Source organism: Canis lupus, chromosome 28 (genome assembly GCF_003254725.2).
Source record: "Canis lupus dingo isolate Sandy chromosome 28, ASM325472v2, whole genome shotgun sequence".
NCBI classification, from domain to species: Eukaryota; Metazoa; Chordata; class Mammalia; order Carnivora; family Canidae; genus Canis; species Canis lupus.
In genome coordinates, this window is record NC_064270.1 from 14,808,580 (window position 1) to 14,826,962 (window position 18,383).

Genomic DNA, 18,383 nt, shown 5'->3' on the forward strand with positions numbered 1-18,383 from the left:
AAGCTGACGGACGGAGGGCTCCGCCCTTACCAAGATGGCGACACTTGTGGCACCGGAAAGCGCTCAAATTTCGCCTGGATCCTGCCACCAAACGGAGGAACTGCCTTGTGGAGTGTGCCCGCCCCTTCCGCTGTGCGCCCGCGCAGTGCGATGACGTCACAATGGGTCCGCCCTACCCCTCCGGGTGCCCGAGTTCCTGAATAGTGCGCGTCGGCAACCGTAGTGACGCGTATTGCCCAGAGGATGGCGGACGCCGGTTTGCGCCGCGTGGTTCCCAGTGACCTGTATCCCCTCGTGCTCGGCTTTCTGCGCGATAACCAGCTCCCGGAGGTGGCCAATAAATTCGCCAAGGCAACAGGCGCTGTGAGTGCGGGCTTCGGGCAAGGGCTGGGGTGGGATGACTACAGGGCTTCGGGCCCTGACAGGTTTAGGTTTCCGGGTACCGAGGTCTCTAGGGTCCGCCGGTCCGGTATCTTCCGGGCCTTTGTGAGAGCCTTTGGAGAGCCTGCAGTCTCGGCACCTGGTCCCCACGAAGTCCCAGTAGATAGCGTTGAGTCTTGTTGCTTTTTTCCTCTTGAGCGGTGCAGCGATGGCAGCGTGGGATCCTCGTGTCCCAGGTCACGTGGCTGGCGGAGTGCGGCGAGGAGGGAGCGTGGCGTCCCATCCGAGGCATTGGAGGCTCCTGTTGACTTTTTGGGTTTTACGTTGGCTAATGCAAAGCATGATTTGACCATAACTCTCAGATTTACCGGGAACTCAAAGATAAAATTCCTTTAGAAATGAAGGATGGGATTTTCGTTCGTAAAGCAGAAAGTGAAAGAGAGTAGAGGCATGGTTCTGCTTTTACGTATACCAAAGCAGGCCTGAGCATCATAGCCCTACTAAGCAGTGGGCTTGGATCTTTGACTTCTGGAACCAAACACATCTAGATATGGGGCCAGGCTGTCACTTCTTAAGATGTATAACCTGAGCAGCTTGCTGAACTTCTCTGAGTGTTTTCGTTACTACGGAGATGCCGTCATTCACTTTATAGGATATTTGTAAATTTCAGTAACATGATAAATATGAAGTGGCAATCCCAGTGCCTGATGCTCTGGAAGCTTCAGTGAGTGAAAGCTGTTGTTATAGTCATTTAGAATGTTTCAAACACATGTAAAAGGAAAATGACTAGGGATGTGAAGTTTGAAATCACTTTCAAGAAAAGTGGACATGAGGCATGGGAAAACACCTTAAGAGATGGTAGAGTGAGGGCACCTGGGTGGTTCGGTGGTTGAGTGTCTGCCTTTGGCTCAGGTCGTTCCGTTATCTTGGGGTCCTGGGATCCAGTTTCGCGTGAGGTTCCCTGTGGGGAGCCTGCTCTCTCTCTGCCTAAGTCTCTGCTGCTCTCTCTGTGTCTCTCATGAATAAAAAAATAAAATATTGTAAAAAAAAAAAAATTAAAAAAAAATAGAGAGGGTAGAGTGTACCCTTGACAGTCGTCTTAGCCTTTTTTTTTTAATATATTTTTTTAAATTTTCATTTATTTATGATAGTCACAGAGAGAGAGAGAGGCAGAGACACAGGCAGAGGGAGAAGCAGGCTCCACGCACCGGGAGCCCGACGTGGGACTCGATCCCGGGTCTCCAGGATCGCGCCCTGGGCCAAAGGCAGGCGCCAAACCGCTGCGCCACCCAGGGATCCCTCGTCTTAGCCTTTGACGGTAAAGATAGGTTGTTCTTTGTGGTGGAGTCAGGCTGCATAAGGACAGGATCAAATCAGCTTCAGAAAGGACTTCCTTAAGCTGGGACAGCCTGCCTGCCATGTGGTCTCCTAAACTGCTTTCATATTGTAACTTTTTGAATTCACTTTAGAGAGGTTGCAAAAGGTATTTTCACAGTGAGCTGGATGGAATTGGGTCTTTCAGAATCAGGATTTTTTTTTTTCTTTAAATGACAAAAACTCATCTTTCTGGAAGGGTCAGCTGGTGTTTCCTGATGCTAAGCCCTTTATATGCATTATCTCTAATTTTCTCAACTTAATAAAATGCATTGTTTCCATGTTATAGGGAAGAAAACAGTCTCAGAAGATCAAGTAATTTAATCAGAGTCACGCAGTAATAGGCAGAGATGAATTTCACATCTGTACACGTCTAACAGCCTATATTCTTGTTGGTACTGTGATGCTTTGTCATTTTTTGCATCAACTAGTAGTCTTTATCAGTATAATTAATATCTGAATGTAATTTTGTACTGAGTATGCAAGTTAGTTTTTTAACTAGTATTGGAGGCTAATTTCCAATGATTTAGTATCATAAACCACATTGCAGCAAATGTCCCCTTCTGTTAATATTTGTGTCCTTGTTTCATGGGTAAGGATAAATTCCTAGACAGTGCATTGCTAGAGTAAAGGGAAAGCACATTCTTAAAAAATATTTTTGAGAGCTCTCATACATGGCAGGGGGAGTGGTGGTGGGGGAGAGAGAGAGAGAAGCAGACTCCCTCATAAGCAGAAAGCCTATTATTGGGCTGGATCCCAGGACCCCAGAATCATGATCTGAGCCAAAGGCAGATGCTCAACCCCTAAGCTGCTGCCCAGGTGTCCCGAAAGCACATTTTTTAAAGGCTTTGACCAGTAGGATTGACTGGGGATAGATGGCAACAGAAACTATAGGAGTAACCGCAGTTTTTGATGTCAAAGATTGAGAAATACATAAACAGGTTATTTTTGTCTTAATTGATGCAAGTAGGAGAAGTCTTACAAAGGTAACATGTACACCAAACATAGGTATAAAACAGGTCTTTTTTTTTTTTTTTTTTTTAATGATAGGCAGACAGAGAGAGAGGCAGAGACACAGGCAGAGGGAGAAGCAGGCTCCATGCACCGGGAGCCCGACGTGGGATTCGATCCCGGGTCTCCAGGATCGCGCCCTGGGCCAAAGGCAGGCGCCAAACCGCTGCGCCACCCAGGGATCCCCTTTTTTTTTTTTTTTTTTTTTTTTTTTTAAGATTTATTCATTCATTCATGAGAGAGAGAGGCAGAGACATAGGCAGAGGGAGAAGCAGGCACCCCACAGGGAGCCCAGGACTCAATCCCGGATCCCAGGATCATGCCCTGAATCAAAGGCAGACGCTCAACCGTTGAGCCACCCAGGTGTCCCTAGGTCTTTTTTCTTTTAAGATTTTATTTATTAGAGAGGAAGGGGGCATGAACAGGGGGGAGGAGCAGGGAGAGAAAGAAACAGACACCCGCCAAGCAGGGAGCCCAGTGTGGGGCTCCCTCCATCCCAGGACCCTGAGATCATGACCTATACCAAAGGCAGACACTTAACTGACTAAGCCACCTAGGTGCCCCCAAACAGGTCACTTTTAATAAGAGAATAAAATAAAACCTAATTCCTCCCTGGAACAGCCAGGATAAAATTTTCTTACTAAGCTCTTTTTTCTCCTATAGACCCAACAGGACTCCAACGCCTCTTCCCTCTTGGACATCTATAGCTTCTGGCTCAAGTAAGTCTTTCCTGTACCACTGTGGCTATTTTTTCCCTAAAGGAATTGGGCTGTATTCTTAGATGTGTGAATGTCCTGATCCCCCAAAAGTTAGCCTCATCTACCTCAGCAGGTCCACCAAGGCCCTGAAGCGGAAGCTACAGGCAAACGGACCAGTGACTAAGAAGGCTAAGAAGAAGACTTCATCCAGTGACAGCAGTGAGGACAGCAGTGAGGAAGAAAAAGCCCAAGGGCCGCCAGCTAAAAAGACTGGTAAGGCTGGGCAGGGAGTTGGGATTCCCAGAAAGGGATTTGTAGCGTGCCTGTACCACATGGCTGATTCTTAACAGCAGTCTTTGATTTTGTTCAGTTGTACCTGCCAAGCGGGCCAGTTTGCCTCAGCATTCTGGAAAGGCTGCAGCCAAAGCAGCAGAGAGCAGCAACAGTGAAGAATCCAGTGATGAGGAGGAAGAGGACGAGAAGAAAAAGCCTATTCAGGTGTGCAACTTTTGGAAGAAAAGGGATCGTTTAAGGAATTAGCAAGAAGGGCAGCCCCGGTGGCCCAGTGGTTTAGCACTGCCTTTAGCCCCGGGTGTGATCTTGGAGACCCGGGATCAAGTCCCACGTCGGGCTCCCTGCATGGAGCCTGCTTCTCCCTCTGCCTGTGTCTCTGCCTCTCTTTCTCTGTGTCTGTCATGAATAAATAAATAAAATCTTTTAAAAGTTAAAAAAATTAAGGAATTAGGGATCCCTGGGTGGCGCAGCGGTTTGACGCCTCCCTTTGGCCCAGGGCGCGATCCTGGAGACCCGGGATCGAATCCCACATCAGGCTCCCGGTGCATGGAGCCTGCTTCTCCCTCTGCCTGTGTCTCTGCCTCTCTCTCTCTCTCTGTGACTATCATAAATAAATAAAAATTAAAAAAAAAATAAGGAATTAGGAAGAAGAGATCTAAAGTCCTAGGTTGTATCTTGGAACCAAGAGATGATGATAGGTATATAACAGGTGGTTATGGGGGTGCCTGGCTGGCTCAGTCAGTAGAGCTTGGGATTCTTGATCTCAGGGTTGTAAGTTTGAGCCCCATGTTGGGTGTAAAGATTACTTAATAAATGAGGGGCACCTGGTGGCTCAGTTGGTTAAGCCTCTGACTCTTGGTTTCTGCTCAAGTCATGATTGCAGGGTTCTGGGCCACACACGCAGCAGAGGGAGTCTGCTTCTCTGGCTCCCTCTCCCTCTGCTTTTCCCCTCACTTGCTGGTGTAAGTGAGTGGGCGTACATGTGCTCTCTCTTTTTAAAATAAATACAAATAAAATAAAATATTTTCTTTATTTACTTTAGAGGGGGTGGGGAGAAGGAGAGAAGGAGAGTGGGAGAGAATCTCCAGCAGACTGCATGCTGAGTGCAGAGCCTGACATGGGGCTTGATCCCAGGACCCTGAGCCAAAACCAAGACTGAGCTTGAGCGACTGAGCTGCCCAGGTGCTCCAAAAATGAATCTTTAAATACATACCATAAAATCTATAACATAACACTGGAGAAGAAAATCTGAGGACTTTTCTGTGAGAAGTGACAGAAGTATGAAGTTTGGAGAAAATACAAGAGTGTGAAGTTGTACCCAGAATCTATAGGAACCCATTCTCTTTCCTGGATGTTAAGTAGGGTTCTCTGGGACACTAAGATCTCAAGAGTAAGAGTATGTTTTGTAGACAGGTATTAGGAGCTCTAAGCAGAGAATGGCGGGAACTGGGCTGAATATTTTCTTTTCTTGTCTTTTCTTTTCTTTTCTTTCTTTTTCTTTTCTTTCTTTTCTTTTCTTCTTTCTTTCTCTTTCTTTCTCTTTTCTTTTCTCGTTTCTTTTTTCTTTTTCTTGTTCTTTTCTTTTCTTTTCTTTTCAGTTTCTTTCTTTTCTTTCTTTTCTGTCTTTTCCCATCCCTCCCTCTTTCTCTTTCTCTCTTTTCTTTCTTCTTTCTCTTCTTTCTTTTTTCTTTTCTCTTCTCTTCTCTTCTCTTCTCTTCCCTTTTCTTTTCTTTTCTTTTCTTTTCTTTTCTTTCTTTCTCTTCCTCCTTTCCTTTCCTTTCCTTTCCGTGCATACTCCTGTGTACATGAGCAGGGATGGGGAGGTGCAGAGGGAGAGGGAGAAGCACGCTCCCCGCTGAGCAGGGAGCCTGACGCAGGGCTCAATCCCAGAACCCTGAGCTCATGACCTGAGCTGAAGGCAGACACTTAACTGACTGAGCCACCCAGACAGTGGCTCTTTCTCTTTCCTCCCTCTCTCCCTCGCTTCCCTTTCTTTCCTTTTTTTTTTTTTTTTTTTTTTAAGATTTTAAAATTATTTTTAAGTAATTTCTGTACTCAATGTGGGGTTCAAACTCCAAACCCTGAGATTAAGAGTTGCATGCTCTATCCACTGAGCCAGCCAGGTGCCCCAATATTTTTGTTTCTTTTCTTTTTTTTTTTTTTTTAATTTATTTATGATAGTCACAGAGAGAGGGAGAGAGGCAGAGACATAGGCAGAGGGAGAAGCAGGCTCCATGCACCGGGAGCCCGACGTGGGATTCGATCCCGGGTCTTCAGGATCACGCCCTGGGCCAAAGGCAGGCGCCAAACCGCTGCGCCACCCAGGGATCCCCATATTTTTGTTTCTTATGAAGAATTTGGTGCCCTTTCCAGACTCTCTCTCTCTCTCTTTTTAAAAGATTTTATTTATTCATGGGAAACAGGCGAGACATAGGCAGAGGGAGAAATAGGCTCCATACAAGGAGCCCGACGTGGGACGATCCCGGGTCTCCAGGATCATGCCCTGGGCTGAAGGTGGTGCTAAACCGCTGAGCCACCCGGGCTGCCCTACTCTCTCTTTTTAAGTACTCTTATGTCACATGTGGTGCTTAAACTCATGACCCCAAGATCAAGAGTTGCATGCTCTACCAACTAAGTCAGACAGGTGCCCCCAGATGTTGTGTAGCTTTCCCTTGCTCTTACTGCTCCATTAGCCCCTAAATAGCAAAAATAGTGTAGGATGGGGGGATCCCTGGGTGGCGCAGCGGTTTGGCGCCTGCCTTTGGCCCAGGGCGCGATCCTGGAGACCCGGGATCGAATCCCACATCGGGCTCCTGGTGCATGGAGCCTGCTTCTCCCTCTGCCTGTGTCTCTGCGCCCCTCTCTCTCTGTGACTATCATAAATAAATAAAAATTAAAAAAAAAATAGTGTAGGATGGTTTCTATTTTAGGATGCCTTTTAGGCACCCAGAAGCTTTTGCCAATTCTCCTTACCATGTGCTTCCTCACAGAAGGGAGTTAAGCCTCAATCCAAGGCAGTCAAACCTCCTTCAAAGAAGGCCAAGAGCTCTGATTCTGATTCAGACTCAAGCTCAGAAGATGAATCACCAAAGAACCAGAAGCCAAAAACAACACCTGTGGCAGCTAAAGCTCAGGCTAAAGCCTCAGCCAAACCAGGTATAATTTTTGTTCCCAAGGGGCCATACTGGGGAGCAGATTGCTCTGGGGACTGGTATTTGAATTGCTCATTCAGAGGCAGCTGGGTGGCTCAGTCAGTTGAGGATCTGCCTTCAGCTCAGGTCATGATCTCAGGATCCTGGGATTGAGCCTTGCATTGGGCTCTGCACTGGGCATGGAGCCTGCTTAAGATTCTCTCTCTGCCTTTCCCCATCCTTTGCCTGTATGCTCGCATGTGTGCACTTGCACGCACACTCAAAAAAAACTGCTGGACACTTGGGTGGCTCAGTCAGTTGAGCGTCTGCCTTCAGCTCAGGTCATGATCCCGGGGTCCTGGGATCGAGCCCTGTATCAGGCTCCCTGCTTACTGGAGAGGCTGCTGCTTCCTCTGCTTGTGTGTTCTCTCACACTCTCTCTTTCTCTTTCTCTCTGTGTCAAATAAAATCTTAAAAATTAAAAAGAGGGTCTCTCTCCATGCAGAGAGCCCCATGTGGGACTTGATCCTCGGTCTCCAGGATCACGCCCTGGGCTGAAGGTGGCGCTAAACCACTAAGCCACTGGGGCTGCCCAGATCAGTTTTTTTAAAAGATGTTTTTGTTTTGTTTTTTAAAGATTTTATTTATTTATTCATGAGAGACACGGAGAGAGAGAGAGAGAGAGGCAGAGACACAGGCTGAGGGAGGAGCAGGCTCAATGCAGGGAGCCCGACATGGGACTCGATCCTAGGTCTCCAGGATCATGCCCGGGCTGAAGGCTGCGCTAAACCGCTGAGCCACCGGGGCTGCCCAAAAGATGATTTTATTCTTGAAATTAGTCAGGAAAGTCATCCTTTGATAGTCAACCCATGGTAGTCTCCTCATGCTTGCTCTAAAGCCAAGAGGATTGATAGACTCCTAAGTTCTGAGCTAAGAGATTTCTTTTGTCTATTAGGGCCTTGATAATTCTTACAGTTTTTTTTTCCTTCATAGGTACACCAGCTCGAGTGGTACCTAAACTAGCCAATGGCAAAGCAGCCAGAAGTAAGAGCAGCAGCAGCAGCAGCAGCAGTGATGACTCAGAGGAGGAGGAGGTGGCAGCGGCCATACCTAAGAAGGTTTGGGCCATAACTTCCAGGGGACTGGGGGTGGGGGGTGAGTGTGTCTCTCATTTCCTGGCAGGATTCATTGGACTAGCTTTTCCTGTGGTAACTAATTTCCTCTGTATGATGCAGATTTTACCTAAAAAGCAAGTTGTAGCCAAGTCCCCAGTGAAAGCAGCAGCCACCACTACCCAAAAGAGTTCCAGCAGTGAGGACTCCTCCAGTGAGGAGGAGGAAGAAGAGGAAGAGCAGAAAAAACCCATGAAGAAAAAACCAGGTGACTGGGCATGGGAGTTAAGTAAGCTGCACAACTGCAGCCACTGTGTGAAACTTTCTGTAGAACTACCTGATATGACTGCTAGCTTTTCATGGAGAAAAGCGCATTGCCTTTTATGACCTAGATGCAGAAATACCATGCCATCCTCTCTGCCATATTCTGTTGGTTAGAAACGAGTCACTAGTTCTAGTCCACACTCAAAGGAAGAGGAATTAAGCTTCATTTCTAGAAGCGGGCAGTATCAGAATTTTTTTAGGTTTTTTTTTTTTTTTAAGATTGATTTATTCACTTTTTAGAGATCCAGTGAGCAAGCACGTGGAATGGGGTGAAGGGAGGAGCAGAGGGAAAGGGAGAGGACCCCAAGTAGACTCCCTGCTGAGTGTGGAGCCCCTTGCAATCCTGAGAGCATGACCTGACCCAAAATCAAGAGTCAGATGCTTAACCAACTGAGCCACCCATGCAGCCCTCAAAGAATTTTATACATATTTTAAAACCACAATACTTGTCTTTTTAAAACAGGTCCCTATAGTTCAGTCCCCCCACCTTCTGTTGCCCCATCCAAGAAGTCCCTGGGAACTCAGGCTCCCAAGAAAGCCACAGAGAAGAAACAGCCTGTGGAGAGCAGTGAGGACAGCAGTGATGAGTCTGGTGAGTCCCCATCCGTGGAGAATGGATCTGGGTAGTATGTGAGGAATATAGAAGACAAAAATGTCCTGTCCCTTTTGCTTTTCACTGAAGCAGGACAGGGCTTAATTTTCTGTGTGGGTCTTTGCATCCTCCTTTTTATTGCTTTTGATTGGGTTGGGACTCTGATCCCAGCCTAATGCCATAGGTTCTCTCCCAGATTCGAGTTCAGAGGAAGAAAAGAAACCCCCAGCTAAAGCAGTCATCTCTAAAGCAACCATTAAACCAGCTCCAGCAAAGAAAGAACCAGAGAGCTCTTCAGACAGCTCAGGTGAGGCATATGGAGGCCCTTAGGGCACTGGGAGTTCCAGGGGCTCTTTTAGTCTGATTCTGTTTATTCTTTGCTCTTTGTCTAGACTCTGACAGTTCTGAGGATGAAGCTCCTGCCAAGCCAGCTGGTACCACCAAGAATCTATCATGTAGGCCAGTTACCACTCCCAAGCAACCTGCAGCTAAACCAGTCACAGCTCCCAAGCAACCTGCAGGTAGTGGCCAGAAGCCGCTGACCAGAAAGGCTGATAGCAGCTCCAGTGAAGAGGAGAGCAGCTCTAGTGAAGAGGAGAAAACAAAGAAGACTGTGGTCACCCCCAAGCCCAAGGCAGTGGCTAAAGCAGTTCCTTCTTTGCCTACCAAACAGGCTTCTCAGGGTGATGGGGACAGCAGCTCTGATTCAGATAGCTCTAGCAGTGAGGAAGAGAAGATGTCAAAATCCCCAGTTAAAAAGAAGCCACAGAAGGTAGCAAGAGTTGTAGCCTCTTCCAAGGCAGCTTCCACAAAGAAAGCAAAGGCTGAGAGCAGCAGCAGTTCTTCCTCTGATGATTCCAGTGAGGAAGAGGAAAAGGAGAAGCCTAAGGGCAAGGGCACTGTAAGGCCACAAGCCCTCAAGACCAATGGGACCTCTGCACTGACTACCCAGAATGGAAAAGCAGACAGAGATAGCAATGAGGAAGAAGAAGAAAAGAAAAAGGCAGTAGTAGCAGTTTCTAAGCCAGGTCTGTATCCAAAGAATCTGCCTTCCTGGTTTGTCCCCTCAAATACTGATGGGCTCTACATTGGGGAATAGGGTAGGGAGAGGAGGCCCACAATTAGGCTTCCAGTTGTATGCCCTCATTGTGAAAATCTAGGAGGAGGAACAGGAAGCTGGTCTCCTGAGTCTGGCTTTTATTTTGTAGGTTCAGGGAAGAAGCGGAAGCAGAATGAGGCTGCCAAGGAGGGAGAGACTCCTCAAGCCAAGAAGATAAAGCCCCAGACCCCCAACACATTTCCAAAAAGGAAGAAAGTAAGTTACCTTATTTTCTTTTCAGGAGCTAGGCTTTGTTTGTTTGTTTTCAATTTTATTTATTTTTTCAAGTATTTATTTATTTATTTATTTATTTAAGAGAGAGAGAGAGAGAGAGAGAGAGAGAGAGAGAGAGGTAGAGACCCAGGCAGAGGGAGAAGCAGGCTCCATGCAGGGAGCCTGATGCGGGACTCGATCCCAGGACTCCAGGATCACGCCCTGGGCTGAAGGCAAGCGCTAAACTACTGAGCCACCCGGGGATCTCATTTTTATTTGTTTATTTGACAGAGCATGCAAGCAGGTGGAGTGGGAGAGGGAGAAGCAGACTCTGCTAAGCAGGGAGCCCAATGCGGCACTCCATCCCAGGACTCTGAGACCGTGGCCTGAGCCGAAGGCAGGCGCTAACTAACTTAGCCGCCCAGGCACCCCAGACTCTGCCTTATTTTTTAGTTAAAAAAAAAAAAAAGATTTAAAAAATTTATTCATGAGAGACAGAGAAGAGAGGCAGAGACATAGGCAGAGGGAGAAGCAGGCTCCCTGCAGGAAGCCCAATGTGGGACTTGATCCCAAGACCCTGGCAGCATGACCAGAGCCAAAGGCAGATGCTCAACCGCTGAGACATGCAGGTACTCTAGGAGTCAGCCTTTAAAGAATAGAAATAAAGTGGCACCTGGGTGGCTCAAGTTGGTTAAGCGTCTGACTCTTGATTCCCCCTCTTGGTAGTGACCTCAGGGTCAGGAGGTTGAGCCCCATGTGTGCTCAGCACAGAGTCTGCTTGAGATTCTCTCTCTCCCTCTGCCCCTCACCCCATCCTCCCCCTTCACCACCATCCCTAGTCAGTGAGTCAGTCAGTCAATCTTTAAAGAAGTAGAAAAACCTGGGATCATCTTGACAACTCTGCCTGATCTGGCATGCATGTACATGTGTAGCTAAGGAGAGCTTTTCTGTTTGAGTGGCTCCTCCATCTTTAATTTCGTAATTCCTTTTCCAGGGAGAGAAAAGGGCATCATCCCCATTCCGAAGGATCAGGGAGGAGGAAATTGAGGTAGATGCTAGAGTGGCAGACAATTCCTTTGATGCCAAGGTGAGGAGGGGAGAGGGTGTTGGCCTTCCCTGAGGGCAAAGGGTGGAAGAGAGGACAACTTTTTGGTTCGGGTTGCCTTGAGCAGGAAGATGAACATAACAGGGCCTTGGGGTCATCCTTCTGTGTACTAACCCCTTCTCTGCCTACCAGCGGGGTGCAGCTGGAGACTGGGGGGAGCGCGCCAATCAGGTTCTGAAGTTCACCAAAGGCAAATCGTTCCGGCATGAGAAAACCAAGAAGAAGCGGGGCAGCTATCGGGGAGGCTCCATCTCCGTCCAGGTCAATTCCGTTAAGTTTGACAGCGAGTGACCTGGGGCCATCTGTGGCGAAGCAGGGGTGAGGATCTCAGACCATCGACTTTCCCCAGCGGACCTGGGAAACCCTCAGCTCTCTTAAGAAAGGTTCTCGGTGAGGACAACCGTTTAGAATAGGTCTGAAGACTTTGTATCGTAACATCTCTGGTCCTTTTCTGGTGTTCATAGTTTTCTACAGATTTGTTTCTGAGTGTTGAGTAGCAAAGACAACATAAGGGGCGTGTTCCTTTTTAAGAAAAGGAAAAATTTTAGTTCTTGTCCCCTTCTCCCTATCCTGTGGAAGTCCTCATACTGAGAAATTTGTATATTTTATATTAAATCATTTCCTGTTGATTTTTGTTATTTTCACAGGTGGGTTCTCACAGATAAAATCTTAGCTCTTGCCCAAGACATAGTAAAAGTCACATGGATGAGTTTTTATAATTGGAGAATTGTGCCTATTGTGCACGTGTCCACCTTTCATCCGTCCTACCCCTCATAGCTTTGGAAAAGGGCAGTTAAGAATGGTTAATGTATATGTTTGCTAAGCATGCACTGTGTAGTTCATCCTCATTCATGGGATGTAGAACTGATGTTTTCAGCGAGCATGGACTTAACTACTTTTTGGGATAAAATTCACTTGTTGCAGGCAAAATTCTGGTGTAATGTGAATGCCATAGGGTTAATCTGAATATTTTGTTTTCTGTAATTTTAACATTATCTAATGTTTGCAATACATGTTTAGTTTTTTAATTTGAAAGCATAAACTTTTCTATTGTTCAAAGACTTTTTTTGATGGCCCCTAATAGTACTAAATTGAGGACTGCATTTTCTTGTTTTTTACATTTTAGAGAACAAAATAACAATCTGAACATACACATGACTTGATATTTCTGTTTCAGTAACAGTAGTGACACAAAATGAGTTTCATTAACTCCTGTGTGGTTGGAAATCACCGATCAAGAAAGCGAAAGAATAAAAACTCTAATTAAAAACGTCAATTAGGAATTAGGTTACATTAGTCAGGCGAATTTATAGGTAACCTGTGTGCTAATGGAAACGGGAAGAACCTTTATAAAGCATATTAGGTGGTAAAACTTGAGTAGGGTGGGGTTGGGAAAGCATCCCAACGAAGTTGTTGTGTCTTCTAGTTGGAACATGGGAGTAATTGATGTGCCCCTTTCAGTACCTTAACTGTCAGTAACAGTAGAGGTAACAGTAAAAACCAGTGGTCATCAATAGGACTCTGAGACCAAGCTGGCTGATCCTAAAGCTGTAGATGACAGTGCTTGGTTGGAGCCAAGATGGGAAGGCATAGGGATAGGGAGAGGCAATAACAAAACTCTGGAGGCTGGGCTGTTCCTGTGGTGGGAAAATGTGCCCTAGCTTCATGGATGGGGCAAATGTAGGTTTTAAGATTGGCCTCCCCTTGTTTGGATTTCATACTCCCAAGTAACTTGATAATAACTTGGTTTTCCATGTAACTGCTTTGGGAAGAACATGCACCGTTCATGCTGATATAGGTACATCAGTCTGCATGGTAAAAGTTATCCACCTTACTACAAAACAATAAACTGGCTGGTTTATAATGTGTCTTGGGAGTTTTTTATTGTGAGTCTAGAGCCCTCCCACCTTCTCAAACCAGAACAACTTGGATGCAGTTAGAGGGCTGGAGTGAAGACCTGTGAGTTCACTGCAGAACCTTCTTAGCAGCAGCTTGCTGGCTTTTCTTGGCCATACCTTGTCTCAGGGTTCCTTGTTCAGGCAGTAGTCCAGATTGTATGTAGTCTAAACTGGTGTTTGGCAAAATGGCCTATGGGTGAGTACAGTCTGAGGCTTGTTTTTGTAATGCTTAGGCACTGAGAATGGTTACTTTTTAATTAAAATACTTTTTTTTTTAAATGTATAATCTTTACTTAGCTCTTGTAAACCTTTTTATTTTTTAGAGAGGGACACCTGGGTGGCTCAGTGGTTGAGCATCTGCCTTCTGCCCAGGGTGTGATCCCAGTCTGGGGATGGAGTCCCATATCGGGCTCCCTTGCAAGGAGCCTGCTTCTCCCTCTGCCTGTGTGTCTGCCTCTCTCTGTGTCTCTCACGGATAAATAAATAAAATGTTTTTAAAAAATCAGATGCTTAACTGACTGAGCCACCCAGGCATCCCCAAGAATGGTTTTTACATTTTAACTTTATTTTTTAAAATTTATGCATTTAAGAGAGAGAAAGCACACAAAGGGAGAGGGAGAAACAGACTCCTCACTGAGCAAGAAGTCCGATGTGGGGCTCGATCCCAGGACCCTGGGATCATGACCAGAGCCAAAGGCAGCCGCTTAACTGAGCCACCCAGATACCCCTATTGGTTTGTTTTAAAGTAGGCACCACACCCAATATGGGCTTGGTTTTTTTACATTTTATAAGTACTTCTAAGAATATGTGGTTGACTTCATGTGGCTCCCAGGGCCTACAGTGTATACTAACTGGCCCTCTGTGGAAAAAGTTTACTAATTCATGGTCTAAATCAGTGATTTCACAACAGTGGCTGAAAATTAGAATCATCTGGGAGAACTTTTAAAACTTTTGATACCCAAAGGCCCATCCCAGACCAGCTGAGTCAGACCCTGGTGTTGTCTGGTGGGGCCTGGATATTAGGATTTTTAATTTTTTAAGTGCCTGGGTGATTCTGGTGAGCAGCTGAAGTTGAAAACCACTAATATAAAGAGTGTTTGAAATTAATTGAATTGGGGTGCCTTTGTGGTTCAGTCAGTTGATCTCGTCTGACTCTTGGTTTCTGCTCAGGTCATGATCACATGGGTCATGGGATCCAGCCCTGTGTCTGCTCTGCTGTGGGAGTCTGTTGGAGATTCTCTCCCTCTGCTCTCAGGCATGCGGTATCTCTAAAAAATATAAATCTTTTTTTAAAAAAGAAAAAAAAAAGATATTTTTTCATTCCTCTCATGCTTTCATTTTCAAATATACTTGTAAATCTAATAGTATAAAGTGAAAATTAAATTTACATCTTAGCTCTGTTTCCTGGAACTTGATTCTGTGTCTTCACAATTTCTCTAAATGTGCTGTTATATGCTTCCACTCATCTTTTTCCTTACACAAATGAAGTACCTTGCTATTTGCAGTGTTTAAGTTTGGAGTTCATTTCCTAACACAGCAGTTGATTTTTAATAGCTGCCATGGTACTCCTTTATATGGAAAAAGTACAAGTTTAAAAAGTAAGTATTCAAAGCAGTAACTTATTTATGTTAAGGTTTTTTTGTTTTTGTTTTTTGTTTTTTAGCATTTCGCTAGTACAAACAGCCACAGTGGTTATTCCTTTTTTTTTTTTTTTTTTTTTTAAGTAAACTCTACCCCCAGTGTGGGGCATTCATGACCCTGAGATCAAGAGTCACATGTTCCTCTGAGCCAGTCAAGGGCCCTGCACAATGAATATTCTTCTATATGAAACAGTATCTGGATTTTATTTATTTATTTATTTGTTTATTTATTTATTTTTACAAATTCTTTTTTTTTTAAGATTTTATTTTATTTTAATTTTTATTTATTTATGATAGTCACAGAGAGAGAGAGAGAGGCAGAGACACAGGCAGAGGGAGAAGCAGGCTCCATGCACTGGGAGCCCAACGTGGGATTCGATTCCGGATCTCCAGGATCGCGCCCTGGGCCAAAGGCAGGCGCCAAACCGCTGCACCACCCAGGGATCCCAGATTTTATTTTTTTATTCATGAGAGATAGGCAGAGACACAGGCAGCGGGAGAAGCAGGCTCCATGCAGGAAGCCCCATGTGGGACTCGATCCCAGGACTCCGGGATCACGCCCTGAGCCAAAGGCAGATGCTCAACCACTAAGCCACCCAAGCATCCCTTTGCCACATTTCTTAATTCCACTTTTGGCCAGGGGGCTCTTCCCCATGGCCTTTGCTTCTGGCTCCTCCTTGAGTTTCCTTCGTTCCTCTCTCTGCTTGAATGCCTTATCTTCCTCACCCATCTCCTTGGCCTGCTTGCTGCTTGGGTTGCTTCAGGGATTTCTTGTTACTCTTGTGGCCAAACATGGCACCTGCTGCTCTGTGAGGTTATTTTTTATAGGAAATACTCTAAAAGTGATTGCTAAGTCAAAGGATAGGTATGTTTGATATTTTGATTATTTTTGCCCTCCAAACCCATTGCATTAGTTTGTAGTTCCAGTAACAGTTTATTAAAGTACTTGGCCATTTTCCCCTACATTTGGATAAATGAAAGTGATGTCTCTCTCTTTAAAAAGTTTTGTTTTAGTTTTTATTAGATCATGTAAGGTACACATAACCTTTGCCACTTGTAACCATTTATCTTATCATTTTAAGTAATCTCGACCCCCAACATGGGGTTCAAATTCATGACCTGGAGATCAAGAATCATATGCTCTACTGACTGAGCCAACCATATGTCCCAGGTCTGTCTGTCTGTCTGTTTTTTTTTTTTTTTTTAAGATTTTATTTATTTATTCATGAGAGACATAGAGAGAGGCAGAGACACAGGCAGAGGAAGAAGCAGGCTCCATGCCGGGAGCCCGACGCGGGACTCGATCCCAGGACTCCAGGATCGCGCCCTGGGCCAAAGGCAGGCGCGCCAAACCGCTGAGCCACCCAGGGATCCCCTCTTTCTTTTTTTAAAGATTTTTATTTATTCATGAGAGGCAGAGACACAGGCAGAGGGAGAAGCAGGCGCCATGCAGGGAGCCCGATTTGGGACTCAATCCCAGAACCCCAGGAGCACTCCCAGAGCTGAAGGCAGACGTGCTTAACCCCTGAGCCACCCAGGCATCCCCATGTCTCTTTTTAAAAAAAATTGTGGTTAAAAAAACCCATGAAGTTTACCATCTTAATTATTTTATTAGCATGAGTAGAGGGGAGAGGCAGAGGGAGAAGCAGGCCTAATCCCTGGGGTCATGACAGGAGAGGCAGAGGGAGAAGCAGGCCTGATGAGAGACGCTATCCCAAGACTCAGGTCATGACGTGTGCCAAAGGCAGCCACTAACCAACTGAGCCACTCAGGTACCTTTAATTATTATTAATTATTATTTAAGATTTTATTTATTCATTCATGAGAGACACAGAGAGGCAGAGACCTAGGCAAAGGGAGAAGCAGGCTCCACGCAGGGAGCTCCATGCAGGACTCAATCACGCCCAAGCTGCAGGGAGACAGCCACTGCTGAGCCACTCAGGCATCCCCTTAATTACTTTTTTAAATTGAAGTATAGTTGACAAACATTATTAGTTTCAGGTGTACAACATACAATTCAACATTTATATTCATTATAATTTTTCAAGATTTACTTTAGAGCAAGGAGGGACAGACTCCCCACTTAGCATGGTGCCTGATGCAGGGCTCAATCCCATGGCCCATGAGTTGAAGACCTGAGCAGAAATCAAGAGTTAGATGCTGGGGATCCCTGGGTGGCACAGCGGTTTGGCGCCTGCCTTTGGCCCAGGGCGTGATCCTGGAGACCCAGGATCGAGTCCCATGTTGGGCTCCCGGTGCATGGAGCCTGCTTCTCCCTCTGCCTGTGTCTCTGCCTCTCTCTCTCTGTGACTATCATAAATTAAAAAAAAAAAAAAAGAGTTAGATGCTTAACTTTAATAGGCAGAGCCACCCAGGTGCCCTTAATATACATTATGAAGTGATCACAAGTCTAGCTACCATCTGTCACCGTACAGTTATTTCAATATTATTGACTGTATTCTGTATGTTGTACTTTATATGCCTGTGACTTATTTATTTTAAAACTGGAAGCTTGTACCCTTTAATCCCCTTTCTATTTTGCCCATGCCCCCATTCTTCATTCTGGCAACCACCGGTATTCTCTGTAATTTTGTTTTTTAAGATTTATTTTAGAGATAGTATGCGTGCTCAAGTGAATGGGGAGAGGAGAGGGAGAGAAAATCTTAAGCAGACGCAACACTAAGCAGTGGAGCCCCACAAGGTTGTCCCATGACCTGAGTTGGAACTGAGAGTCAAGTCAGAGGCTTAATCAACTGTGCCTCCCAGATGCCCCTGTTCTCTGTATTTTTCTTTTTTTTAAGATTTTACGTATTCATGAGAGACCCAGAGAGGCAGAGACATAGGCAGAGGAAGAAGCAGGCTCCTTGCCGAGAGCAAGGACCCCAGTATCACGACTCAAGCCAAAGGCAGACACTCAACCAGTTTACCACCCAGGTGCTCCTCTGTATTTTTGAGTCTGTTTCTGTTTTGTTTCCTAGATTCTACATAGAAGTGAAATCATAAAGTATTTGTCTTTCTCTGTGTGACTTATTTCATTTAGCATAATATCCTTTTGATCTCATGTTGCAAATAGCAAGATGTAACTTTTTTATGGCTGAGTATATGTATACACACACACACACACATACACTGTATATAAACACACTACACCTTTATCCATTGTTTCCATACCTTGGCTATCATAAATAATGCAGAACATAGGGAGGTGATGTATATATTCTTTTGAATTGGTGTTTTCATTGGGTAAATACCTAGAAGTGGAATTGCTGGATCATATGAAATATTTTGAGGAAAGCTCCATACTGTTTTCCATAGTGGCTGTACCAATTACGTTCCCATCAATGATACATGAGGGTTCCTTTTCTCCCACACCATCACCAACACTTGTTATTTTTTATATTAGCCATTTGCACAGTATCTCCTTGTGGTTTTGACTTTTATTTCTCTGATGATTAGTGATACTGAACATCTTTTCATGTGTTTATTGACTGTATGTCTTTTTTGAAAAACT

At 45.3% G+C, this 18,383-nt stretch overlaps 1 protein-coding gene across 4 annotated transcripts; it reads left to right on the plus strand.

Moving 5' to 3' along the window:
• The first annotated feature begins 156 nt into the window (after positions 1-156).
• Positions 157-13,202, plus strand: NOLC1 (nucleolar and coiled-body phosphoprotein 1). 4 transcript variants are annotated; one of them, XM_025467010.3, is made up of 13 exons: positions 157-363; positions 3,430-3,485; positions 3,595-3,737; positions 3,835-3,962; positions 6,749-6,914; positions 7,883-8,007; positions 8,125-8,269; positions 8,789-8,917; positions 9,102-9,224; positions 9,310-9,945; positions 10,126-10,232; positions 11,224-11,316; positions 11,467-13,202. In XM_025467010.3, the coding sequence occupies exons 1-13, from the start codon at positions 244-246 to the stop codon at positions 11,623-11,625; spliced, it is 2,130 nt and encodes a 709-aa protein (XP_025322795.3). In that variant the 5' UTR covers positions 157-243; the 3' UTR covers positions 11,626-13,202. The 4 variants fall into 4 exon arrangements, with proteins under 4 accessions (XP_025322795.3, XP_025322796.3, XP_025322797.3 ...); XM_025467011.3 differs by having other exon boundaries at positions 3,598-3,737; XM_025467012.3 differs by having other exon boundaries at positions 158-363; positions 9,114-9,224.
• The last annotated feature ends 5,181 nt before the right edge of the window (positions 13,203-18,383 follow it).